The sequence below is a fragment of the Pagrus major genome, chromosome 9 (genome assembly GCF_040436345.1).
Source record: "Pagrus major chromosome 9, Pma_NU_1.0".
Taxonomy (NCBI): Eukaryota; Metazoa; Chordata; class Actinopteri; order Spariformes; family Sparidae; genus Pagrus; species Pagrus major.
The window spans coordinates 5,160,179-5,187,801 of NC_133223.1; the positions used below are offsets into that span (position 1 = coordinate 5,160,179).

General features: G+C 39.6%; 6 protein-coding genes across 11 annotated transcripts; all 6 read left to right on the top strand.

Annotated features, from left to right (window-relative positions):
• Window positions 1-304: 304 nt before the first annotated feature.
• LOC141002061 (uncharacterized protein C2orf80) lies at window positions 305-7,523 on the top strand. The gene is made up of 8 exons (XM_073473219.1): window positions 305-345; window positions 442-523; window positions 707-789; window positions 3,765-3,855; window positions 4,667-4,744; window positions 5,701-5,788; window positions 7,105-7,214; window positions 7,455-7,523. The coding sequence occupies exons 1-8, from the start codon at window positions 305-307 to the stop codon at window positions 7,521-7,523; spliced, it is 642 nt and encodes a 213-aa protein (XP_073329320.1).
• Window positions 7,524-8,976: 1,453 nt separating this feature from the next.
• Window positions 8,977-10,441, top strand: LOC141002193 (gamma-crystallin M2-like). Its single transcript, XM_073473404.1, has 3 exons — window positions 8,977-8,988; window positions 9,346-9,588; window positions 10,166-10,441. The coding sequence occupies exons 1-3, from the start codon at window positions 8,977-8,979 to the stop codon at window positions 10,439-10,441; spliced, it is 531 nt and encodes a 176-aa protein (XP_073329505.1).
• A 1,023-nt stretch (window positions 10,442-11,464) lies between these two features.
• Window positions 11,465-13,652, top strand: LOC141002194 (gamma-crystallin S-1-like). The gene is made up of 3 exons (XM_073473405.1): window positions 11,465-11,473; window positions 11,580-11,822; window positions 13,380-13,652. The coding sequence occupies exons 1-3, from the start codon at window positions 11,465-11,467 to the stop codon at window positions 13,650-13,652; spliced, it is 525 nt and encodes a 174-aa protein (XP_073329506.1).
• Window positions 13,653-14,907: 1,255 nt separating this feature from the next.
• On the top strand, window positions 14,908-20,012 carry LOC141002195 (gamma-crystallin M2-like). Of its 2 annotated transcripts, none has more exons than XM_073473406.1 (3): window positions 14,908-14,916; window positions 15,287-15,529; window positions 19,740-20,012. In XM_073473406.1, exons 1-3 carry the CDS (start codon window positions 14,908-14,910, stop codon window positions 20,010-20,012), a joined length of 525 nt encoding a protein of 174 aa, XP_073329507.1. The 2 variants fall into 2 exon arrangements, with proteins under 2 accessions (XP_073329507.1, XP_073329508.1); XM_073473407.1 differs by having other exon boundaries at window positions 19,743-20,012.
• A 907-nt stretch (window positions 20,013-20,919) lies between these two features.
• On the top strand, window positions 20,920-21,794 carry LOC141002250 (gamma-crystallin S-1-like). The gene is made up of 3 exons (XM_073473500.1): window positions 20,920-20,928; window positions 21,108-21,354; window positions 21,526-21,794. The coding sequence occupies exons 1-3, from the start codon at window positions 20,920-20,922 to the stop codon at window positions 21,792-21,794; spliced, it is 525 nt and encodes a 174-aa protein (XP_073329601.1).
• Window positions 21,795-23,761: 1,967 nt separating this feature from the next.
• Window positions 23,762-24,691, top strand: LOC141002249 (gamma-crystallin M2-like). 5 transcript variants are annotated; one of them, XM_073473499.1, is made up of 3 exons: window positions 23,762-23,782; window positions 23,967-24,209; window positions 24,419-24,691. In XM_073473499.1, the coding sequence occupies exons 1-3, from the start codon at window positions 23,774-23,776 to the stop codon at window positions 24,689-24,691; spliced, it is 525 nt and encodes a 174-aa protein (XP_073329600.1). In that variant the 5' UTR covers window positions 23,762-23,773. The 5 variants fall into 5 exon arrangements, with proteins under 5 accessions (XP_073329600.1, XP_073329599.1, XP_073329595.1 ...); XM_073473498.1 differs by having other exon boundaries at window positions 23,774-23,782; window positions 23,967-24,206; XM_073473494.1 differs by lacking the exon at window positions 23,762-23,782 and adding an exon at window positions 23,860-23,888 and having other exon boundaries at window positions 23,963-24,209.
• Window positions 24,692-27,623: the final 2,932 nt, after the last annotated feature.

A 27,623-nucleotide genomic window follows, 5' to 3' on the forward strand; every position in this document is an offset into this window, starting at 1 on the left:
GATTTGTTGCACTCAGCTGTTTTACCGTTAGTTATAGAGTGTATTTTTACTGGAATTACTGGACCGCCATCTCATTGCTTTTGTTGGTAGCCCTCCGTGTGGGCCTGACAGTGTCAGATTCATGTCCTGACTGTGCCGCTCTGCATCCTCGGCAGTAAATTAACTCCCTATCACGTTCCACATCACTCGGTTCTTCCACCATCCTGGTAATGAGGATAATACTGTATGTAACAAGTATGAAAATATTGCAGTGTTTTCCTGTTGTTTTTGCAGGAGTCCTACATGAAAGGAATTCATTCAGAAAATGGAGGCAAGGCAGCTGAAAAGAGATGTTCAGGCCCTTATGTAAGTGGATGCTAACAGCCCAGAGGTTGTTTTAAAAGCACATATTGAAGCATATTTTAAAATGACTACTGATTTCCTTTATTCTAATCTGAACAGTGGTGATTACATTGGGCAGAAGCTCAGAGAAAATTCTTTTGATCCAAAGGGGAAAGGGACCTCCACAATGCTGGATGACCTGGTAAAAACATTAGAATTTATCTGAAGCAGAGCTGGTCAGTGTGACTGCATGTTATCAGTCGTTAGAAGACACACACTTAAGAGTCAGGGCTGTACAAGCAACATATTTTAAAAGAATTATCAGTTTGTTGCAACAAATACTTCAGAGTGGTTTTGATATGTATTATTTGTGTGCATGTTACAGGCTCACTATGACCTGGCCATTAGTGTTGCCCTTTGGTGGTTGGACAAAGAAGAGGGACGGGATGTGTTTGACAGAGACATCATGTAAGCTGCTTGTGTTTTTTAGAGACTACTGAATTTATAGCTCATGTTATTATTTTGTAACTTCCACAGTTTACCTTCAAAAGACACTAGCCTGCTGTCGGGTGCATGCTTACAAATGTCTGGCCAAGCATTGTTTAAAAGTCTGAATGAGAAATTTAGCAAAAGCAATATCTCCAGAGCTTCTAAAGCTGCCAAGTATACAGTGACATAATATAAAGGATTTGGACCTAATAATTTCCTGAAAATGTAATAACTTCTCAAAGGTAATAACGCACTTAAATGTAATAAAATATGCACTCATCTTGGTTGAAATATATAATAAAACTAGTGTAATAACTTGACCAATAATCTAATAAAAATAATGTGCATACCTCTGCCAACAGTCCCCTTTAATGCAGTCAAGTCTAATCCAGTATCAACCTTGATAGCCCTGTATCACTCTAAATTTCCAATAACTGCTTAACTGTAGTTTTAAAGCTGCTGAAAGTGATTTATTAAAATTTTCATTTTTTTTAATTAAAATAAGTGTTAAATAGTGTTTTGGTCAATAACCCATGTTTCTCCTCCCGCATCATGCAGTAAAAGAGGTATCCCTGCCCACTTTATCCAATCAGGATAGAGACCTCCGAGAGGTGGTCCTGTCTGTTCATGAACACACAGAGAGCAGGATCCTCCTGTTTGCTGCTATGTCTGTCGATAACTGCTGCACATTCATGTGGTGATGTAGAGAGGAGGGAGGGGACCGCTAACTGCAAAACAGACAGGAAGTTATCTAAAATGACGACAACGTTGACCGCAGCTTTAAGCTCACCAGAGCTAGGATCTGCATTAAATTGTGCTCACTCATAGAGCCAGCTGCCCAGCCACCTAAATACGCCTAATTTTTTCCATCAAGATCCATGCATTATTCCCTGAGAAATTAAGGAAAATGTCAAAACCCCTCCCATCTCACAATAATAAAGAAAGTGAGGAAAAAATTGTGGATCCGTCTCTTTATCCGTATTGGCACCAAAAGTGCATAGGGTCTATTCTGGGTCAAGACCCATCCTCCATCCAAGTTTCATGCTGACAAACCAACCAACCAACATACAGAAGGACACGGGTGAAAACATAACCTCCTTGGCAGAGGTAATAAAATGTCCTGATTTTTCTAACAAGACCATGCCTCATGAAAACAACCACAATCCAATAAAACAGCTATCAGTAACACCTCATTTGAAGAGGGTATACATAAGCGTTCATATATCAGGGGAGGCAAAAGAGACACTTGATTCAATATTAATAACTGTTGACTCGGATGAAAAAGAACATTTCATGGAGACTGAATTGACAGTTTTGTCGTCATTACTTGCTTTTGTAACGGTGCAATCTTCAGCAGCTTTTGTCATCTTCTGATGGTGTCTAGTCTAAGATCCACTCTGGTCTAACAGAGGAACGTTGCACGTCAGTCATTTGCTCCGCCTGCTAAAAGACAGTTAATACAGTTTTCAAGACAGAACCACATTGTATCCTGGAAACAATTTGCTTCGTGGTTGATGGATTCCAGCTTTGTTCATCTATATAAACATTTGTTTGAACAGCTCTTTTGAGCCTTCTGACAATTGAGATGTTCGACATTCCTTAAATCTTTGAAGATGTCCAACAAAAAGTCAGCAACAGACCAGTTTTGTTTTGCTTGCATGTTGCTGACCCTTATACATGCACAGAAAGAATATATTTATTCCAACCAAAGAGAAATTATCAGATTAAGCATTTACATGATTAATAGACACTAATAGTTTCCCATTGAACGGATTATCAAAGTCCACCCCTCTGTCTGATTAAACATTCATCCAGATTGGGTCAGATGGGATCAGTCCCTTCCAATTGAGGTGCTTACATGAGACATTTTTATTCTGATTGGGCAAACATTCTGATTATTAGTGGAATATTATCGTTCATGTAAATGCAGCTTCCTCTCCTGGGGGCCCCTAGCCTAGGTAGAAATCCTTGACTGGTTTGGTTCCAGAAGCAGTGTCCCATTTCATCCAGTGTTTTCATGTTTTTGTGTAGATAGAGGGAATAAGTCCTCTTTTACATGGAGCTCAGATAATTGACAGTCCCGACAAAAATCTCCATGTGGAAGGGGTTTCTCTGAGTTTTCTAAGAGTTTTCTTTAATTACAACGATAAAAATATTCAGAAGTTTACACAGATGTAGACAGATTCTACACAAACCTTGAGGAACAACTCTAAGATACAGAAAAAAATTAAGCATCGAGACTAAAGCCCAGTATCATTGATATTAAATTTCCCACTTCTGAACATGTGGGCATTACAAAAATGTGTGTGCATGGTTCATTTGCACTCCCTCAAGCAAGAGCACTTGGTCCCACTTAATTTGGATTTGTGTTTTGGGGATATAAAGAACTAAATCAATGGTCAATGAGTTTCCCTGAGCAGTTTTCTAGACTTGGACCTGTAATCTCCTTGTGTAACAAATGGCACACACCTGTCTACACAGTTCTAATGGTACACTTCAACTTGTGAGCGCTGTCCACCTTCTGGCTTCTTGACACCACAATATAGACATTTATTTAGTATCCACACTTTCAGGCAATTAATTATATCCTTTGGGGATTTGTTTGAAATGTGATCAGAAACATCACAACACATTCGGCACCAGAGAGCAGCCGAGACTGGGCCAGAATGACACAGATCATAGGCCTTTCTCTACAAAGTATAATAATGAGCCTTCTGCTTTACAGTTGTGTCTGTACTTTCCTGTTACTTTTGTGAAGGCAAAAATAAATATGTGGTTAGTGTAGGAAAGCCCAAGAGCAAAGTTCTTGCCAAGAACCTCATAAAGGTTAAAGGCTGGCCCTGAGAGGGACGACCTGTGATAACTGAAATGAGATACTAGCCTTGAAATTTTCAGTTCACTGATTCCTAAAAGCTACTGTATGAAACTTTTTTCCACTTTCCTTTTTACCACAGTGGAGCAACAAGCAGCTCAGGAAGTGCCCAGTACCCTAACCACTTAGAACGGGAGGCTATGATCCTGTCGTCCTTTGCTGGGATCATTATGGTGAGTGTTGTTACACATACATGCAGCTCTGATTTCATCTTGATCTTCCAGAAAGGTTGAAATGAAAATTCTGTCATTTCTGCTCAACCCAGTGTAGAGTGAGGTTTTGTAGTCCACAAAACATTTCTGGAGCTTCACAGCAAAACAGTGCTGCAACATTATCCTAAATAGCTGAAGTAGATGGGGACTTATTTTAAAATGTAAAAAACAAAAAACAAAACATAAAATTGCTCTATACAACTCATCCGGCTAAAAGATGTCCTAAAGTTAATTGGAAAACATGTTATTCAGACCCTCAATATGTGGTCAAGTTTATGCACTCACTATGGACGGCATGCACCAGTAACACCCGTAACACTCTTAGTTTAGAGATTTCTGCTTTAAAAAAGTGTAAATAATGTCTTAAAATCAATTAGGGGTCTTTGGGCTTTTGCTGCACGAGCTGTATGGAGGCATTACAAGATTTTAAATGTATGTTGTGGATTAAGAAACTTCACCCTGCTACACCATCAGCATGGGGGTGAGTAGATGATGAACTTATATTTTTGGAGAACTTTTCCTTTAAAGTGAGTACCCATATGTCCTCAATCACTATAACTCAAACAGAGAGGGGCAAGTTGAATTCAAACATGCACATGACAAATCCTGGTCCAATTACCAAGTCATGCTTTACTCTCCTGCCTCACTGAAAATCTCTAAATCACTCCTTCATGCAGGAAGCATCATGTCTTTACTGTAATGGCGAAACTACTATGAAGTATTGTTTTTTGAGTTGCTAGTTGCTAACCTTTGTCCAATTTTCCTGCTTTAGAATAGCCTCCCAGTGGAGGAAATCTTGGCTCTGTACAGGTGTAAACCAGCGGCTTCATACCCCAACCAACAATCCAAGGTACAAGTGTCCGGCTGATATTTCAGCACTTCTATTTAGAAGAAAAAGGTACAGTTTGTGTCCAACCCAGTCACCAGTAAAGATATTCACAGTGTACATTTCTGTAAACAATGGGTATGTTGAAAGTTTAATTTATTTATGTTGCAACTTTACATTTCTTTAGGTTACATTTTTTTTGTTAGGTTAAAGCCAAGCTCACACTATAAGATTTTAGCCCTGATCCTGCTGTCCCTGACGGTCTTAGGAGCTCACCCACAAAAACCCCCAGATCAGAGGCAGGTCGGTGCGCACTCCTGTGAACGGTGGTCGGCATGTGTGAACTGTTCAAAGACCTGATCCTGGAGCTCGGGGACAGCTTGCCTGGGTATGGAGTGGGTGCAATAATAGCCTATAGAATTTTTAAGTGTTTCAGTATATGTAATAGTGAATCCTTGCTGAACCACATTATGAGCAGGCACTCATACTCAAAAAAAATATTTTTATTTTTTCTTGCATGTGTGATCTTGTGGTGTGTGACCCCCTCATGTAGTGTGAAAATCTGCCGACTTTCAAAGTTGTGGAGTGTGTTCAAGCCATTAGTCACAAAAACCGCCTGGTTAGGAAAGATCAGACTTCCGGTCAAAAAATATCCAATGGTTTCAGACTTACTAATGATAAAACACAGTCTCGAACTGCAGGCACTGGTTTAGAAGCTATTTCCACTGATATAAAAGTCAAGCCATAAACATGTAATGTGAACATGACAGGTACTGTATGTCAATATGGTATGTCATGGATGACACTTACAAATCTCAACATATCCCCAGTTTGCAGAAACGTCACTGCCAATATTTTATTCTGGTGAGTGACCTGATGTGTCTACTTATTTTACACATATTTGTAGAGGTGGCTGCCATTGGTTTTCCATCATCCTCATTGTATACTTAAAACAATAATTCCATTGTTTTTAACCCCAGGGCACGATCGTCTATCCCTTCACCCTCTCCTACCATCCGTTTGCCATGCTCGGCTCTTACAGGGCTGTGTACCACTCCAAGAAGCACAGTAAGTGTGTATAGATATTAAACACAGCTATCTGGTATTATCTAACACAGTGGTTGCCACATTTTTTGACCTGTGACCCCTAATAGCCAAACAATGCCTACTCTTTCCCAGGTTGCATACCTCTACCAAAGAATGACGAATTACTGCATCAATGCAGCGTGGCATGGAGGTGATCATCCTGTGGCACTGCTGAGGTGTTATGCAAGCCCAGGTTTCTTTGATAGTGGCCTTTAGCTCGTCTGTATTTTTGGGTCTCTCATCTTCCTCTTGACAATACCCCATAGATTCTCTGTGGGGTTCAGGTCAGGTGAGTTGGCTGACCAAGCAAAGCAAAGTCATACCATGCAAACCAGTTTGCTGACCAAGTGGCTTCCATAACACCTCAGCAGTGCCACAGGCTGATCACCTCCATGCCCAATTGCACTGATGCAGTAATTTGTGCAAAAGGAGCCCCGACCAAGTATTGAGTGCATAAATGAGCATACTTTTCAGAAGGTCCACATTCCTGTGTTATTAATCCCTTTTTGTGATTGGTCTTATGTAATATTCTAATATTTTGACAGACTGGATTCATGAGCTGTAAGCCGTAATAATCAAACTTAAAACTCACTCTATGTGTAATGAATCTAGAATATATTAAAGGTTCACTTTCTGAATTTAATTCCGGAAAAAAACTGAACTTTTCCATGATATTCAAATTTTTTGAGATGCACCTGTATAAAGTGGCATAAAATGGAAACACTCAAGTAAAGCCATTGTACCTGAATTAGGGCTGTGCCATATATCGATATTATATGGTTATAATATTTATCATATAAATATCATCTTCGATTTTGGATATTGTGAAATGTCCTGAGTGTTGTCGTATCCTAGTCTTAAAGGCTGCATTATAGTAAAGTGATGTCATTTTCTGAACTTACCAAACTGTTCTACTTGTTCTAATACTTGTCTTTAACCACTTAGTCATTACATCCACATTACTTATGATTATTTATCAAACATCTCATTGTGGTAATATTTTGTTAAAGTACCAATAGTCATCTCTACAATATTGTTGCAACATTTGCAAAAAATACAGTATTTGTTAAAAAATATTGTAATATTTGATTTTGTTGTCCACTCCTAGAAGTTATGAAGTGCTTTTGAGGAGATTTTCAAATATTAAGATATGTATCTAGTATTGTGGAATAGCCTAAAATTTCACAATGTTAATCTTTAATTTGACCCAGCCCTACTCTGAAATGTGTATGTATTTGAGTAAATTGTTGATCGGGAGATGTTTTAATTAATTTAACATCCTTACAAATAACCCACAGGTCTAAAGTTGAAAAGATGGCTGTCTGAGAGGGTAAAGGCTCGTGCCCCGCCCGGACGAGTCTCTGTGCAATCGTCATCATCATCCTCCTCGTCTCACTCCTTCCTGAGTGTGAGTAGCCACAGCATCCTAACTTCTGCAGGATTTGTCTTCTTTATTTAAATCCAGAATATTTCAGAAGAACAGAAATTGCAAAGTGATGGCACACCAGAACTAGAAAAAATACTTCTTCATCTTGTCTCAGGTTTAAAGAAGAGGACATTTTTACAACTGTTTTATAAAACATTCATGAAAGGCCTCTACTGCCACCATGTGGATCTGAACAGACATCATCCTTTTCTCTTCTCTCAGGACAGCAATGATGGCCATGAGGAAAGAACTGAGCACTACGAGGGTTCACAAGAGTCTGTGCAGGACTGAGGTCACCCTCCAGTAGAGCTTCCTGCAGTTTATTTCTGTCCTTATGATGACTCTACAGTATTTCTATATACTGTATATCTATATCTATATATCCTAATACACAGTATGGGTGACATAATTGACCTGAAGCTTGAGAACTGTGTGAATAACAATCAGCATTGGGAAGTTACTAGTTATATGTGACTTGGTACATGTTGTTAAATTAAATGTAATTGTGATCTGTTCCAGTGACTGGGAAAAAACATGTAATTAAACTGAACTTATTAATCAAAAAATTGGTGATTATGGAGACCATGCAGGAATCTTTTTTTCATATTTCTGGACGTGTGTCAGTAATTTTTTAAAAATTTTAAAATGAGCTGTCTCAACGTCTGCACAGGCTCCTTTCATTGGGCAGTATGTGCTCAGATTTTGAGCATTGTTTTTGATTGGTTCTCTTGTTTGAATTTGCACCACCCCTCACCTGCCACTCAAATGATTGTGCATGGCTTGCATTGATTTGATTGCTTGATTTGATTGCCATGATGTGTGTTCAATACATAATTTAGCTCTATATTTTGTCAGTGGTGTCTAGTCTAGTATACCTCAAATTATGACATGTTTTGCCAATAACTTGTCAGATTATCTTAATGAGATATTTCCCACTCATTCTAAACTAGATGAACTCTACTGACTGACTCTGAAACGTATTTCTCTGTGTATGCAGACATAAATAAAACAAAAACTTACAATTACAAAAGATATATCTTTTAAACCTCTAAACAAGCCTGTGATGCAGTGATTCCTGTTTACATAGTTGACTGCTCATTGGACAGCTACAGTTAACAGTTTCCTAGCAACCGATTTACACATGACTAAAGTATTTAGGAGCAAACACATTTCTTTGAATAGCGTGAACCAACTAGTTGTTATTTAAAACTTAGGAAGTTCTCTCCGTTCAAACACTTTAATGATTTTATTGATAGCTGGTGCGGCCCAGTCTAGATCATGAATGATAATGATGCCTCACTGACAACACAGCCTGACTCTTTTCCTCTCATTCATACACATTTAGTATTATCTCTTCAGGATTTGTTCATTTCCACTCTACAAATGGTTAAAGGCCATGCTGTTTTGTGATGACCTCTGACATTCTGCATGAAAAGATTAATCCACTTGATGATGGATTAGTGGATCAAACGTCTCTCTGATGTCCATATCAATAAAGAGGGCACAGTGGGTCAGTAATTTGCCTGCTAGGACTTTTGCATTGATGATTCAGGGATTTTTGCTCTATGCCCAGGATCAAGACTCTTGGCAGCGATGCCAGAGCGTTAAATCCCTGCTCATTGAAAAAACGGCTAAAGTAGGATCTGCTAACCCTTTGATTGAGGTTTATATAGCGTGGCTCTCATCCTGCCTTGTGAGACCTCCAGTTTTTTCGTAGGTAACTGGCTCCAGCACTCTTTGCAAGATGAGCAGTAAGGTAAGATGGTGTCATTGTGTTTTATGTCAAGAATGGTCTTCTTAAACCTGGTAGCAAGTATGGGCAAAAGCTTTCATTCTAACACTGCAGTGCAGGACATTGTTGAGGTTAAGTGTGCATGAAAACATTCAGATCTTTGGAAAAGGCAGCACCATTAACAAGGCGCTATTGTAGTTATTTTCCTATCTATTTCTGAGGGAAAAGCTGCCATATGAAGTGGACTGAGATTGGTAGTGACTCACCCACAGTTCAAACAATCTCTGACTTCTTTTACTGGCTTTATGTTGAAGAATGTCATTTTACAGGAAGCTCTAACTGAGCTCTGATTCTTCCCTGCTTCTGCCTTCTCTGCATCAGATCACATTTTATGAGGACAGAAACTTCCAGGGCCGCTCCTATGAGTGCGACACAGACTGCCCTGACATGCACCCCCACTTCAGCCGCTGCAACTCTATCAAAGTGGAGAGTGGCTGCTGGGTGCTGTATGAGAAGCCCAACTACACCGGCTACCAATATGTTCTGACCAGAGGAGAGTACCCAGACTACCAGCGCTGGATGGGCTACAACGACACCATCCGCTCCTGTCGTACTTTCTCTTATGTGAGTAAATGTTTGACTTCATTTATTGCTTTGGTCAGGGGTGTGGACTTGCAGACCTTGTTTTGTACGACCTTTTTAGGCAGTAACTATGTCAAAGTTATATGATGATTTTCCCCCCTATTTAGATATGTTCTGTAAGGCATTACCAATGCATTAAAAATAATGTTTTGTGTCTGAGAAGCAACTTGTTCCATGTTTTTATGTTTTGTATTTTTGTGTGCATAAGGCAAACAATAATAAACATATGAATGTATTGTATTTAAAAAGGTTGTTTTTTTTCACTTATCCACCAAACATGAACATCCACAAGATAGTGAACTAGATGGATTAAACTGAATTGTTGAATTGTTTTTTATTTGTTGAAGATAATAAAGCTATTAAAAATATGACTGATGGTTAGGTGTTCAGCAAACTTGAAATTCCAAATTTAAATGTAAATCTTGGTCAAAAGAAAGGGCGGATAATCTCATATGATATGAGCATCCTTGTTATAGAAACACCACAGTCACAAATGGAGTGGAGGAGCTCCTTGCACTTCCTGTTCTAATTTTGTATTTCCCTTGCCCGCCCCTTCTAGACCAGCGAGGGCCCCTACCGCATACGGATCTACGAGCGCCCCAACTTCCAGGGTCAGATGATGGAGTTCAGCGACGACTGCGACTCAGTGCAGGATCATTTCCGCAGCCGTGACATCTACTCCTGCAACGTCATGGAAGGCTACTGGACCCTCTACGAGCACTCCAACTACCGCGGTCGCCAGTACTTCATGAGGCCTGGAGAGTACCGCAAGTTCAGCGACTGGGGGGCCACCTGCGCCACCACCGGGTCCTTCCGCAGAATCACAGATTTTTAATCAGGCATCTCACTCGATTCTGTTGATTTTATTTACATTTCAGTTTCATCAAACACACTTCTTCCTATATACTTCCTCCTTTTAAAGACATGTATTCTTGGAAACTGGTAATGTTGATAAAATAATGTGTCTTATGGTACAGTAGGAAGTGGGATGTTTCATTTGGCCATGATTGACCCAGCATATCAATATGATATTGTTTTAAATAACTAAATAAATGAATTTATTGTAAACTATTTTCTCTGTGCTTTTGAATACATATCTTGGTAAACATTTTGGGCCAAAAAAGAAAACAAAATCTGTCTCTGTACAAAGCAGTATTAATATAACAAAGCCACTGTTTCCCACACTGATTCATTTCTTCCAGTCTTTTAATCTGATTATGAATGACATCTTCAGAATCTCAGAATTTATTTATTCACTTTTTCAAAGAAACATTTCTAGTTTATCAGATTCACATTCATGGACATTAAAATAAATCATTTTTTTAAGTTGTATTTTACTGTATTTTAGTCTGTTACAGTAGTAGTAGTTTTTTAGTCTGTTAGTCCCACTCCTACAGACTGACTGAGAGGAAAGAGTGATAATGGGGTAACTATGCATATCATTCATCTGTTACTAACTACATTATAGAACATATTTAGAAACTAATGTTCATGGTTATTTATTCATATACTTACCTGCCTATGTTTAAAAAATATTTTCAGTTTCTTATATAGTGTATGAATGCACTGAATCAATCCCATTCAAAGCAAACAGAAGATGGGTATAAGAGCTCAGCATTGACTGTTCCAGCGCCTGTCCATACTGTGGCTCTTGCTAGAAGCTGTGCAGTGTCAGTTAACTCTAACAGAGGACAAACAGGAGTGGGAAGACTCCTGTAGAGTTTGTGCTGACACCAGGCCTCATTTGAATAACAACGCACATGGCAGCACCTACTCCCACAGGGTAATGTATATAAAGATGGGCTTTACCTTTGGTGGTCAAAAACAGGAAGTTGTTTGACCAAAAACACCAGCCATCATGGGAAAGGTTTGTGTCCAGCTTTACATACAAATGAAGAAAAATGTGTGAAACATGATGGTTAAACAAATGAAATAAGATGAACGTGACATGCTGATTTATCCCTTTCCATCAGATTATCTTCTATGAGGACAGAAACTTTGGAGGCCGTCACTATGAGTGCATGAGTGACTGTGCCGACCTGCACTCCATGTTTGATCGCTGCCGCTCCATCCGGGTGGAGAGTGGCATGTTCATGATCTACGACCGTGCCAGCTTCATGGGAAACCAGTACTTCATGAGGAGGGGGGACTACTCTGACTACATAGGCATGACTGGCCTGAATGACTGTGTCAGGTCCTGCCGCATGATCCCCATGGTAAGGCCTTCTGTAAAGTAATATACTCATTTTTTATCTTTGTCATCATGATCCAAATAATGAAAAAGGAGTCAGGGGTTCCCAACAACACTAACCAGACATATATGAAGCATAGTGAAATCCTAATGCAGTCCAAACTACTGTACAATACACATGAGAATCAAAACATAACTCACCATGGCTAAGTGGTTGGGAACCCCTACTCTTTATAATACAGTGTAGATAAAAATTGTGTCGGGTGCTCAAACGTGAAAAAGAGTCCTTCAATAACCAGAGGCAATCCAGGCACTCCAAATATGAGAAAAAGTATCAGATATTAATTGAAACAAATCAAAATATTAAAAGGCTGTTATTATAATGGATATATCATTAATCTAATGATTTAGCCATTATAATAAAAGCTATTCAATATATCCTTCCTCGTTTGATAGGTTTACTTATATACTTAGTGTCTGGATTGCCTGTGGTTTTTTCAAATTATTCAAATAATGTCACATTACATTAGTGAACCTCTTAATTGTGTACCTTGCTGCCTTCAAGCTTTGTGACAGACAAAAGTCAAGTTGTAATTGTTGCTTCTTCTCCTCATCTGCCCTTGCATTGATAATAAAGGGGATTCACCACTTCATTTACGGAATATTTAAGCCGCTTCTCCCCGAAATGGAACATACTTTTGTAACATAACTCTTTAACCAAACACCTTTGTCTTTACTGACTTAGTTTCTTCCCAGGTATCAAGAGTTGGCTTTAAGTGCAGTTTAGTTTAGTGCAATTTGTATTCTCAAATTTGAAGAAATTGCTTTAAAAGAGGATTCATATTTTAGACAATTTAGAGATTCATATTTGTTCCGTAAAAATGAAGCTACTGCGAGCAGGTGGTGGCTTATCATCTATCAGCAATCCTTAAATAACATGTTATGTCTTGTATATTTAATTTGTTCACAAACCAAAATGTAAAAACAACAGAAAAATATATTATATATATATATATAAAAATATATAATTTGTTACCTTTGGATGGAGCCAGGCTAGCTGTTCTTCCCTGTTTCTAGTCTTTATGCTAAGCTAAGCTAACTAGCTGCTCATGGCAGCTTTATTTTTACAATACACAAGTGTTGTATCATTCTTCTCAACTCAACACAGTAAATATTAGCGTATTTCCCCAAATTTCGAACTGTTGCTTAAAAAAAATGTATATGCATTAAAGGACCAGTATGTCGTATTTATGGCATCTAGTGTAAAGTTGCACATTGATTGAAACATGGCAGTGCAAAATAGCAGACTCTGTAGAAGAGGAGATATAAAATGCTCGTTCTTAGGAAATGAAGACAAAACAATTCTTAGTTTCAGTTGATTATACAAAATAAGAACATAATTATGAATACTATATCCTATTTCTGCTGATAGATCCTCCTAAATCCTTCACACTGGACATTTAATAAGGAAAAATTATCTTTGACATTAAAATTCATAATTATGAACAATGGGATGGCTTCATCATCTAAGAACATCTGACTTTTGATGAGATATGACCTGTGACCCTCCTGCCCTCTGCAGCATAGTGGCAGCTTCAGGTTGAGGCTGTATGAGCATTTTGACATGGGAGGTGAGATGATGGAGCTGATGGATGACTGCCCCAACCTCATGGAACGTTTCCGTCTCTCCAACTTCAACTCCTGCAACGTGATGGACGGCCACTGGCTCCTATACGAGCAGCCCAACTACAGGGGACGTCACTACTACCTGACGCCCGGCCAGTACAAGAGTTTCAGTGACTGGAGGGGAAACAACTCAAGGGTCGGCTCCATCAGGCGACTCATGGATCTCTAAAGACAGAAGAACGGTTCTTGTGAAATGTCTGTTCTTTGCCGTGTTTCACACGCTGAATAAAATGGCGTCAGTGCTCAAGTGTATTCAGTTTTGTTCTTGCTCTCTGCGTTTGGAGGGCATGTTTCCCCATGGGGATGTGATGGGATCATGGCCCGACTTCCTGACTCTCATCAGAGGTTTGAATAAAATACTGCAAGCACTGACAGTTACTACACCGAGACTCCAGCGTTATCTATTGTAGAGCTGCCTGTCCCACTCACTCATTGTATTTTTCATTGCCATAAACTGTATATCTTTAGACCTTTCAGTTTCCTGTAGTAGTTGTTTTTGAGCTTTTGATCACATCATATGATCTTCATCAAGATATATTTTGCAGTTGTCATGGAATTGTGTTTCTAATTCAAGCAGTGTGTAGTGACTCTGTATGAGTATTTATTTGGACTGAAATGAACCCCTCCACCAGAGGTCAGTGGTAGACAGTTTTAATGCTAGATAATGTAAGGTCAAACTAACATGCTGCTGACAAAAAAGAGTCAGAAATACTCATTTGTACCCAGCTGTACTGAACAGTATATTAATATGAGAATTCAAATTTGAAAATATCATATCTACACAGCTTTCAAATGATATGTATTTGGGATAGTCATTGTTAAAAGACTTCCTTTGCTATGAATAGCATTGTTATCTGGAAATATATCATTTTACAACACATTATTCTACAACCAGACAAAAGAGAACAAAGTGGTAATGTGACATTAACACTGTAATGTAAATCTAAACTTTGGAAACAGTTTTGATATTAAAATTGGGAAATAAAGAAGCAATGTAAGCCTCTTCTCAAAGCTAAAGAGATGAAAAAAAACCCCCATCCATACCAAGAACTTAAACGATGCCAGAAATCATCCATAAGAATAATCCAGAAAATAAAAAAACATTGCCTGATTTCAGGAGTAGTACACAAACGCCACCCATTCAGTGACGACAAAGAGTGCAGGACTGTATCATACAAAAACCTCCGGCCACAACACCACACCAACTCCATACAACCTGTCAGCTCTCACCTGACAAACATAACTCCTAAACATCTCTTCAGGATAACACAGTGCCTCAAATGCCAAAGATTCCTGACTATTACAATATGAATGACACATGCAGAGTCTGCATTTCACATTCACTATATATGTAACAGGTGGGAGTCTTCAAAGAGCTGGATGAATCAAACAGGGCAAGGCACGGAGCAGGCAAAGCGGCCATCATGGGGAAGGTAAACATCATGGCTCCTAGCACACACTCCCAGGAGGGGGGAGGGGGGTTACAGTATGCTATTCATGCTGATGTGCAACCAGGCCTCCAGGTTTTTCTTTTGAATTCTTTATCATCTTTTTCAATAATTACTGTTTTTTTCTTCAAATTAAAAGAGGAGACAGTGGATTGATTGATTAAATTAAAACTTGAAAATAACCAGAATAGGGATAATTAAGCAGAAAAATGAAAAATGTACAATATATTTGTTTGTGTTGATCAGGTTTTGCAGCAGATCTCTCTCTCTCTTTCTCTCTCTCTCTCTCCCCCCCATATATATATAAAAGGAAAAATCTAATTTGAAACAAAATCATTACAATTTCCACATCTAGATCATTTTCTACGAGGACAAGAACTTCTCTGGGTGCCATTTTGAGTGCAGTGATGACTGTGCAGACCTGATGTGCCACATCAAACACTGCAGATCCATTCAGGTGGAAAGTGGCAGCTTCATGATCTATGAAAAACCCAACTACAATGGCAACCAGTACTACCTGAAGAGAGGAGACTATCCTGACTACCAACACTGGATGGGTGTCAACGACTCTGTCAGCTCCTGTTACCTCATATCCACGGTGAGCTATTGTTTCTGGGCAAAGCCAAGAACCTGTACACGGACCAGGGCTATACAGATACATTAGTTGAATTATAGATTGAGGTATAGGCCTATAATTTTTATCAAACAGCCTCTTGGGTGTTGGTATGATCATTTCACAATGGTAAAGCTATTGAGTGGTGTAGGAATGACAGATTTTTGTAGGCCAACCCCCGAAGTTAGCATTGCCCTGGTCCCCTAGTCAAAAATGGGATGGGATTTCTTTAAGATTATTGTCGAAAATAAGCTCTGTGGCAAACAAGTTTGTGATACTTTTGTTCAGCAAGATAATCTAAATAGATAAACACCACTTTTATGAATTTCGAAGTGTAAATTAAATCTAGCAGTAAAAAGCTAATGTTAGCCTATAAACAGACGACATCACGGTCACATGACTTAAACGTCACCACCACTAAGCAACTTACTACACAATTACTATACAGGTTTTCTATAAACTGATCAATGTACAAGTTATAAAGTTAGCATTAGAATAGTTTGTAACTAAAGTTGGCCTGTGAAGACGGACTAGGGAGTAGATGAGTCTCTGTGTTCACTGTGATGACGTTTAATGTCTGTGACAACTTCTGTTGTCTAATTTAGCCACTTGGTAGCAACCACTGTTTTTAAGACAGGTAAATGCTTTATAATTTAGTTGTGGAACTTTTAATCATGTATTTTATGTCATAGAAGAAAATGTGTAAATATCTTAAGCTTGTTGGAACCACAGACCTTCTTTCAGCCATTTAAACTCATTCCAAAAAACCCATTGACTTGAGACGAGGGAACCGGAAGACCAAAAATGCTAACTGATTTCCAGGTTTTAAGACTCATTACTAAACCACTGTATTGTGTAGCTATTGTAACTTTAGTCAACTACAAAGTCTACAGCTATGCTAATGGCTCTAGACTGTACTTCAGCACAACACTGATTTGAGCAAAAGGCTAATGTCAGCATGCTTGTTGTGACAATGCTAACATGCTGATGCTAACAGATATGTTCACCATCTTAAATTAGTGTGTTAGCATGTCACTACTGTTGATTTGATGGAGATTTCCTTGTCTGACCTTAACAATTCATCCTTACAAAGATTCTTCTTTTGGGAAATTGCAGTATATTTCAGCCATGAACATGGTTGTAAAAGAGGTTGAGTTCAGAGGCGTATAGCTGCCCCACATCAGAGCCTACATGGATGACCTCACTGTTACTACATCCTCTGTACCAGGCAGCAGGTGCATACATCAAGGACTGGAGAGGCTTATCAAGTGGGTGAAGATGAGCTTCAAGCCAGCCAATTCCAGGTCAGACGCCATCCAGACATCCATCAAGGAGCTAGAGACCTGGCTCAGCAGACAAGTCGGGACTGCCAGGAAAATTCAAGTCCTGGATTTACCAACATGGCATCCTTCCCCGCATTCTCTGGCCTCTGCTGGTTTATGATGTACCTATCACTTCAATAGAGCAATGGAGAGGAAGATCAGCCGACACATTTTCAGGTGGTTTGGCTTACCATGCAGCCTAAGCAGCGCAGCTCTGTACAGGAGGAATAACATCCTACAGCTTCCATTCAACAGCATCATGCAAGAGTTCAAGGTCTCCTGGACTAGAGAGGCACTGCAGTACCGAGACTCCAAAGACCCAAAAGTCTCAGTGGCCCGTATTGAGATCCATATACTGGCTGGAAATGGAGTGCCACTCAGGAGCTGGAGACAGCACAAGCAAGGCTGAGGCACAAGGCAGTGGTGGGGGCAGTGGCGAAGGGAAGAGCAGGCTTTGAAAGCTCTCCATCACCTCAGTACAACAAGGCCCAGGGCAAGGAGAGGAGGCAACTTGTTCAGGAGGAAGTGAGAGCAGCAGTAGATGAAACAAGAACAAGCAGAATGGCAGGCATGAGATAGCAGGGGGCATGAATGGGATGGGAGCGTGTGATGGAGTGAGAGCTTACCTGGACTGACATCTGGCGAGCAGAGCACCTGCGCATAAAATTCCTGATCCAAGCTGTGTATGACACCCTTCCCAGCCTGGCCAACCTCCAGCTCTGGGGCAGGGCTGAGACACCTTCCTGCCCTCTCTGCTCTGGGAGAGGAGCACTCAAGCACATCCTGAGCAGCTGCCCGAAGGCCCTGGGGGATGGTTGCTACCGCTGGCAACATGACCAGGTGCTGAAGGCACTGGCCGAGAGTCTCTCCTAAGCCACAACAAATAGCAGGCACCACTGCCCCCCCAGAAAGTACATGGATTGAGAGCAACTCAAACCACAATGCAGAGCTTCTAAAAGTCTAGTTACCACAGCATTGGCAGTTGGTGGTCGACCTGGGCAGGCAACTCAAGTTCCTGGCACACATCGCAGTGACATCTTTGCGACCAGACATCGTAATTTTTTTTAGAAGCCACTAAACAACTTGCTCTGATTGAAAGGAAGAATGCCAAGCACCAGGGACTCGTAGAGGAATGCTGGAAACAGGGCTGGAGAGCATACTGCCATCCAGCAGAAGTAGGTTGCAGAGGCTTTGCTGGCCGCTCTCTCTACAGAGCCTCCACCTGGCTGGGCATGAGCAGGCCGATGAAGAAAACAGCCAGAGGGGTTGCAACAGAAGCAGCAGAGAGGGTCTGCAGGTGGCTGTGGGTGTGGGCTGAGGGGTGATCCGTTGACTAATGCTGCCTTGGACGCAAGTTGGGGCCTGATCAACCCTGGCTGGGTCACCTAGGTGATGGTATATGATGTTGCAAGACCCGAAACACCCAACGAACCCAGGAAACATCACCGATAATGCGTCCCAGTGCATCTGTAGGATGTATCATTCACCAATAGAAGTCTTTGACATAACTTCAAATCAGCTATGTCTTCCCATTCTGTCAATAATTTGAATCTTTTTTTTAAGATTTAAATGCAAATTCTTACATACTGCACTTTTAAGAATAAAATTGTTGGGGGAAACTAAAAGTGTGTTATTTGGCATGAAAACAGTAAAATTTGAAGATTGTAACTTTGGTTAAAACAACTACAAAGTCTCCAGCTATGCTGATGGTTCTGTGAGACTGTACTTACACACAAAAGTGATTTGAGCTAAAAGGCCAATGTCAGCATGCTAACATGCTTGCTGTGACAATGCTAACATGCTGATGCTAACAGATATGTTCAACATATTAAGCTCTGGTAATGGCTCTGTGAGATCGAACTTAGGCACAGCAGTGATTTGAGCCTAAGGCTAACGTCATCATCCTGATATATGGCAATGCTAACATGCTGATGTTACACCATGTTAATGTAGTGTGTTAGCATGCTAAAATTGGCAATTCAGCTCTTTAACACCAACACATCCTCGTACCTAAATGACTAAATAGACAAATTGTCAGTGTCTCTCATTACAACATATTTCACCATTCTCAAAACAACATTACAGCATACCAGCGATACATGACTTTCATCATAAAGTTGCAGTTTGGTTAGGTTTAGACAGTAAAACTACTTGGTTAGCTTTAGGAAAATATTTTGTTTTTAGATTAAAACTACTATGTTTCTGTAACTTCTGTTACAAACATACCTACGTTCACTTGTATTATGTTATGTATGTGACGTAACTTCACTACATCAGTAAGATGAAAGAACTCACCACTCACTTCTGGTTTCTCACTGGACAAAAACAGCGCTCTCCTGAATGAAAGTCCTGTGCTTGTTTAACTCAACCGTCCATCCTCATCTTCCTCCCTATACAAAGGTTTCAGTCTTTATACTGCGTCTCCCCACTTTGTTGCTTTGATTCATCATCTGGGGACTATGAATGTCTGTACAATTTATCATTCATCCAATGGTAGTTCAGCTGTTTCAGTTTGGACAAAAGTTGTGAGCCAACCATCTGACATCCAACTTGTTTTGTATCAGCTTTAAAAAAACTCTATACATTTTATTTTTAAATTATTCATTATTTACTGTGTGGTGTTATACAACAGTTTTTATTATTCTAAAATGATTGTGACGGTATGTATTGTAGGGGTCTTTATTTATATAGTTAAAAAATCTTTCAATGATTCATTATTTAGCGGATAGTTTATATAATATAGCACAACAAATCATTACAGCTACATTAAAAATAGCACAGAGGAAAAATGTATTACCATAAAAAATGTATAAACCATGCCTGGATCTGTTTCTCCGTGCTTTACTAATGATTCCCCTCTCATTTAAAATCAGGAGCCTGGGTTGTTCAACATGCGCCTGTATGAGCGCATCGAGTTCGGAGGTCAGGTCATGGACCTGGTGGAGGACTGCCCCGATGTCATGGACGTCTTCCACATAAATGACATCTTCTCCTGCAATGTGACCAGCGGCAACTGGCTCTTCTATGAGCAACCAAACTACCAGGGCAGGATGTTCCTGATAAGGCCGGGAGAGTACAAGAGGTTCAGTGAGTGGGGCGGCAGGAACGCAAGGGTCGGCTCCATCAGACGCATTGTGGACTATTGATCTGTTCTGAAGGATCCTGCTTGGAGATTTTGGAAAGTCTTCAATGTCAGACAATATAAAGTATAACATACTGTCGTGAGGCTCAGTGACAAAGACTGAGCCTCACAAATTTTACTTTGAGGATAAAGACAAAATCCTAGTGTCCCACAAAAGTTTGGATATATTATATCAGGTTGAATCGCTGATGTTAGTATGGACTGAAAAAAATGGACTCGCCATATATCAAGAGCACAAACAACAACAGAAAGCGTTTTTGGACCTGTTCTTGATCAAACACTCTCCATCGTAATAAAGCAATTGCAAAATGGAGTCTTCATAGTCCATTCAGTTATGACAAGGACCTCAGACATTTAAAAATACAGCATGAATTGTCAATACTGTAGCCCGGTAGGACTAAGTAAGCTATTGTACAATTACAATGATTATGTCTTATCCATGATGAGTGAGAGATATGTAAGAAGTAATATTCAACATCTTATTTTTGCTAAGAATCATGTTGGCCAATTTCCACTCCATATCAAAAAAAAAAAAAAATCAATATCTCTTTACCAGATAGATTGTACACATGATCATGTGTCAGCCCTATTAAATATCAATTTAATCTTGCTGATGCTGTGGAGTAAACACTCCATCGTCTATTGTACAGTGGCATTTTCTCGTACTAAATTGTGATGAACATGGACGAAAGAACAATAACTCATCACACACCAAGAGTCATCTATACATAAACAGATCCCCCCACGCCCCTCATCCATCATCACTGTGAGGGATATATTTGAATGACAATACTTTATGCTGTGCAATCACACAGCTGTCCTTTCTTTTTTTTTTTTTTTTTTTTATAAAGCACAGTGGCTTGGCTCAGGAACAGCATTGACCAGTAATACAGTCTGATGCCAACATAACCATGGGAAAGGTAAAGAAAATTAAATGTTATGGATTTACCCACACTTTCTACACACCTGTATTTAATGAATATTTCTAGAAATCGTGAGGTTTTTTTTAGTAGTTTTTGTATCTCTGCTCTACTAGACCTTCACAACCCTGTTAAAAACGGAAACTTTCCTTGTGTGTGTGCAATGATTGCTTTTGCAGATCATATTTTACGAAGACAGAAACTTTCAAGGGCGCTCTCATGAGTGCATTGGCGACTCTGCCGACCTTCACTCCTACTTCAACAGATGTAACTCCATCAGGGTGGAGAGTGGCTGCTTCATGATCTATGAGAGGCCCAACTACATGGGCAACCAGTACTACCTCAAAAGAGGAGAGTACTCTGATAACCAGCGTGTGATTGGAATGAATGACTGCGTTAGATCTTGCCGTATGATCCCCCAGGTAGGTCGTAAATACTGAGATTTTGTTTAAAGGTCCTCATAGACCAATGTAGTATGTTTTTGTTGTATTAAATGCTTGACGCTTAAAAAACAACTGAAATATCTCTGGATATCAATGAGATGTATTATTGTACTGGAAATATTAACAGAGTTTTTCATCCTGTGCTAGCACCGAGGCTCCTACAGGATGAGGCTTTACGAACGCTCCGACATGAGCGGCCAGATGCATGAGCTGGAGGATGACTGTCCAAATGTCCAGGACCGCCTCAACATGTCTGACTTCAACTCCTGTAATGTGATGGATGGCCACTGGCTGCTGTACGACCAACCCAACTACAAGGGCAGAGCATACTATCTGAGGCCTGGAGAGTACAGGAGATACAGCGACTGGGGAGGCGTCAGCCCGAAAGTCGGTTCCCTCAGAAGAATCACTGACTTCAACTGAAGTCAAGCTTTGCTAAAATGCATCTTTCTCTGAGTTTAACTGTCTGTTTTCCCAATAAACTTTTACTGCTCAATAAAACATTGTTTTATTCTGTTTATCTGCCAGCTGTGTGGTTTGTTACCTCACAATTGGCACCTAGGTCTCTAGAAAGAATAACTACTCCAAAGCTTTATTATTATTTTATAAAATACTTCTAGAATTTATGAGTGCAGATTTATCCTTCCAGTTGTTACAGTAGGGAAAAATATCTACTGTCAGGCATCTGTGGGCTACTCACTGTAGCTACCACAGCTTCTGGTTAGCTTGTTCCCTCTAGTTTAATCTCCTCTATGTTTAGGCATACCATACTGAACAATGCCAGAATTGCCCTTTCCCACCCTGTGCCCCCAATGGGATTAACTGGTCTCTGCTGGCAGAATTTATCCATATGATTGGTGTTAAACACAGAACACTGCATAGAGAGCACAGCAGCACAGATTGTGTGGGACAGGAAACACGAAAAGGTGACCTGAATGTCACAAATGCAATGATTCTGGACAGACATAACAGCAAATGACAGAATATGAGATCAAAAGTAAAAGATCAGGATGGATCCTTTACTACTGATCAAAGCAGGACACAGGCGCTGTCTCAAATATGTTACAAATAGTATAAGCACATATTTGTAAATGCACAGTGGGAAAACAATTTCAACTCCACGCTTAAAATGAAAATAATAGTAATACCAAATCAAAAATAAAGAAAAGATAAAAATTAATTAAGATGTCATTTGTATGACAAACATAAACCTATCACACTATTGATATATTTTAACATACACCTATAGATTATGAGAATCATACACATTCTGTTCCGAGTTGTCTTAATATAAATGTTAGGAACAATCATCCAAATGTGTTATTTTTTGGCGGAAAAAAGGGTTCCCACAAAAATCAAAGTTTCTTTTTATTTTAAGCATCCTGTATTCATTACAAAATGACTAGAATTAAATTATTTTATGTAACTAAATAATATTAAATGTTGATGTGAACATTAGTAACATTAGTACTCAATAAAATGTAAACATAAATCTAAGTTTACATTTTAAGATAGAAATAGTACTACATTACAGGTGTATGTTGATAGACAGGATGAAGAAACAGAAAGGTTGCTACATATCCTTTGTGGTCCCTACAATCAAATCAAACTATCACTGGCCACTATGACACCATGGAAAGTACTTTACAGGATAGGTAAGTTTATGTAATTAAACTTACAATACACACCCAACATGTGGTGAACAAAGTCATAGTCATACAGTAATAGTCATTACTAGCTGTAGCTGGACCAAAAATAGAGACCAAATGAAAGTCTTCAAAAAGTCAAACATGGCTGTGATACATCAAGGGAATTGTAGTCCATTATGTTGAGACAAGACAGTTAACACAATGCTGTACCACACCTGAACTTGGGAGTAAATGTGGAGTTAGTAAATTAAGTAAAAGTTGCATCCCACACACATACAGCTGACATACAAACTGCGTGTAAAAATAATGATGTACAAATTCCAAATAAAATCTTTGTGTCCGGTGGAGCATACAGAGCGAAGGCACAGTATACACTTACTTATTTGCATACAGTGGGGTTGCTCAGGTAGAGCATTAGGGAGAGAGAATGGCTTCCTGCTCTGTTACGCAACATATTTAATGCGAAAGGGCTGTTCCATATTGTTCTGCAGCCATTGTCCACTGGATGTGTGGATACCATACTAGTCTTTTCCTTTGTCCATGCAAGTCAAAACACCAAACCAGTTAATTATTTATCCTTTTTTTCAAATACAAATCCATATTTCTGACCCAATGTTGTGCTCCAACAAAAAGGTAAACATGTGCCAGTAGCCTTCAATTATAACTATGAGAGAATTTGAATAACAATACTTTGTTTGTCAAGAGGTAGTATAAAAAGCCGTGAAAACATGGGGAATCTCTCCAACGGAGACCATGGGGAAGGTAAGTACTGTTTGTCCTCTCTCCCTAGATTAAATGTAAATTGCTACAAAGCTTTTCAAATTACTCTGTTTGTTTTAATGTTGAACACTGGGCTGAATGCTTTTTCTTTTTTTTTTGCTGAAACATGTCATTAGGCAAAGTTCACACAACAGTTTATGACATTTTGTACTTTTTTTCCCACCAGATTATCTTTTACGAGGACAAAAACTTCCAGGGTCGGAGCTATGAGTGCAGCAATGACTGCACAGACCTTCACTCGTACTTCAGCCGCTGCAACTCCATCAGGGTGGAGAGTGGCTGCTTCATGATCTATGAACGACCCAACTTCATGGGCCACCAGTACTTCATGAGGAGGGGAGAGTATCCTGACTACCAGAGGTGGATGGGCTTCAGTAGCTGTATCCGTTCGTGCCGGATGATCCCAGTGGTAAGTGGGATGTCTATTTTTTTTTAAAATAGAGAAGACAATACAGATTGCAAAAGCAAAATTTCAGCAAAGCTCTTTGAAGTCTGTTCATTTCAAAATGTCAGGAAGACTTAATATAGATAAAGGATATAGAAAGCTTTATTTGTCATAAGCTTGTGGTTAGAGAGGACCTATCATTATCTGATGAAACTTTTTTTTTGGTCGGACAGTATCGAGGATCCTACAGATTGCGCATCTATGAGAAGCCTGACTTCAGCGGCCACATGATGGAGTTCATGGATGACTGTCCCTGTGTGTCTGACCGTTTCCATCACCGCCATGTCTACTCCTGTAATGTTATGAATGGCTACTGGATCTTCTATGAGTACCCCAACTACCGAGGCAGACAGTACTTCCTGAGAACTGGGGAGTACAGGAGGTACCGCGACTGGTGCGCCACCTGCGCCATTGTCGGGTCCTTCAGGAGGGTCACCGAATTTTAGCCATTAAGCGAAACCTTGCTGTAAATATCAAACACTTTGTTTATTAAAGATGTTGAATTTTTAACCTTCTTTGTGAATTTGTTTTTCATTGATTTGTCAAAGATCGGATTTGAAAGGCATCTAAAAATGTGATTGCCTTGAGTAAGTAAAAGGACCATTATAAAGACAATAAAGGGCTGCCAACACTTTAACTGTGTGGTTTGCAGATTACTAATAACCTCTAGTAACCTCTAATTACTGTAACTCACTTATCTTCACTGTTGTACTCTGTGGAATCTAAATTATAAATCACTATATACTAATAAAATATATTTATATATAATATATTACTATAAATCCTTACATAAAATACCACATTTTCCTGTAGCTTTATTAGTAATTAAACATATTATTAGCCTACTTATTGAATTCCTCAAACTTATAATTTAGTCCTCAAAATCATATGCCAAATCAAGAGAAACTTACATATTTAAGGGCCGTGATAAAGTCATTATGTGCTCCTTACTGAATGTCATGCGATGTGTTTAGAGATGTTAAAAATCATTGTAATAGAAGCTATATTGAATTCCTTTAATAATACATTATTAACAACAAAAAGCTTTCCAGTCTTAGACGAGTATAACTCAAAACTCATCAGCTCTCAAACACACACACACACACACACACACACACACACACACACACACACACACGTTCCGTATTGTTAGTAGAGAAAGGGAGACATAATGAGGGAAGGGGAAAGAAAAAGAGAGAAAGCGTCATGCTTTTTATAGTTATCTGTAGTTTTCGGAACAGTTATAACATTAAGCTTGGCCTGTCTATCTGATATTAATCGATTGATCCCAACCTCCTTCATGCAGGTCAAACTAGAGTTGTTGGCACGTAATCTCTGACTGGCTTCCCACTCATGAATACTGCCAGTTGTATCTTTTGGAATGTGTTCAGAGGGTACAGGTAGCAGCCCCACAATATTGCCCATATCATATGCCAAATCAAGGGGAACCTTTATTTCTATTTTTTGCCAAATCAAGAGAAACTTTTAATTTCAAGGGAGCACTGGTAGCAGCCCCACAATATATTCTTAATACTGTAACTACTGTCCATAACAATTGTGTTAAATAGACTCGAACAATAGAAAAAAAACTTTTCAAACATGTTCCAAAATTCCTCTCAAGTGACATTCCTGTTCCAAGTATTTTTGTGAATCTAATACCATTAAAAAAAGTATTATTTAACAGTTTAATTTCCTCAATATTCTCCAAATATATTAAATATCTTTTCTGAATCAGTGACACATTTAAAATCATTTCTCAAGAAAAATTGGTAAATGGATTGCATTTTTTTGTAGAGCTTCAATGTAAAGCGCTTTACATTTTTTGTTTCTCATTCATACATTCACACTTTCACAGCAATAGCAGCAGGTAACAATTTGGGGATTAGCCTCTAGACCGAACACACTTCAACATGTGATCAGGCGGAGCTGGGGATCAAACCATCAACCCTGAAATCAGTGGACAACTGCCCTGAAACCTGAACCACAAAGTGTGTGCTGGAAAACTGTTTTATTTCCATTATGCCTTATCTGTTTTATGATTATATTATTCTAATACTATGTTGTATTTTAATACATTTTAATTTTACATTATATTTTAATTTTCTGACTAATTGCCTCTCCATCCAACCATCCATTTTCTTCCACTTATCTGGAAACGGGTCGCAGAGATAGCAGGTTAAGCATGGTATTAGAGACATCCCTCTCCCAAGCAACATTTTTCAGCTCCTCCTGGGGGATCCCAAGGTTTTCACAGGCCAGATGAAATATGTGATTCCACCAGCAAGTTCTGGGTCTATGTTGGGTGTTCTCCTTGTAAAACCAGCCTGAAAAACCTAAAAGGGAATGTGCCAGGAGGCATCCTAATCACATGACCGAACCACCCGATCGGACTCCTATTACAGTAAGAAGACATTGGTTGTATTCCAAGCCCCCACCAGATGACCAAGCTCCTCAACCCATCTCTTAGGCTTAGCTCAGCCACCCTAGAGAGCAAACTCAATTCAGCCTCTTTTACCCACAATCTCATTCTTTCTGTCGATAAAAAAAGGTCATGACTATAGGTGAGGGATGGAATGTAGATTGACTGGTGAAGCTGGCTCAGCTTCCTCCTCACCTCAATAGTCTGGTACAATGCTTGCATTACTACTGATGCTGCACCAGTCAACCTGTCCATCTCATGCTCCGTTTAACCATCACTCATGAATAAGACCTGAAGATACTCAAACTCCACCATTTTAGAGCAGAGAACCATGGCCTTAGACTTGGAGGTGCTGACTTCCATCCCAGGCCACTTTACACTCAGCGCCCCAGTGCATGCTGAAGTGGTAAGATAAAGCCAAAGGAACCACTTTGCATACCAAAAACAGAGACGCAGTTCAGAAGTTGCTAAACTGGACCCGCTCCCTAGCCTGGCTGAGCCTTTAGCTCCTGTTCATGGATATCACAAAAAGAATTGGAGGGGGTGGGGGAGTCCGAAACCCACTGAAAACTTGTTTCACTCTGTGCCAAGAATACAGACACAGCTCTGACTTTGGATATAAGGACAGGATGTCTTGTAGTAACAGCCCTGGTGCCCAATATTTCCGCAGTATCCACAACAGGGTTATCGGGAGACACGATCCAAGTCCATAAAACACATGTAGACTGGATAATCAAACCAAATATGGTCCACTTTTCCATGGCCAGGACAGAATCTGCATTGTTCCTCCTGAATCTGAGGTCCGACAATATGAGCCTTCTTTCTAGCACCCTAAAAAAACACTTTCCTGTGTGCAACCAGTACCTCTTTATGAAAAATCACCACCATGATCTGCAACTCCACAGGTACTATTCCTAAGCTCCAAGCAACACTGAAAAGGTGTGTCAGTCAAGACGGAC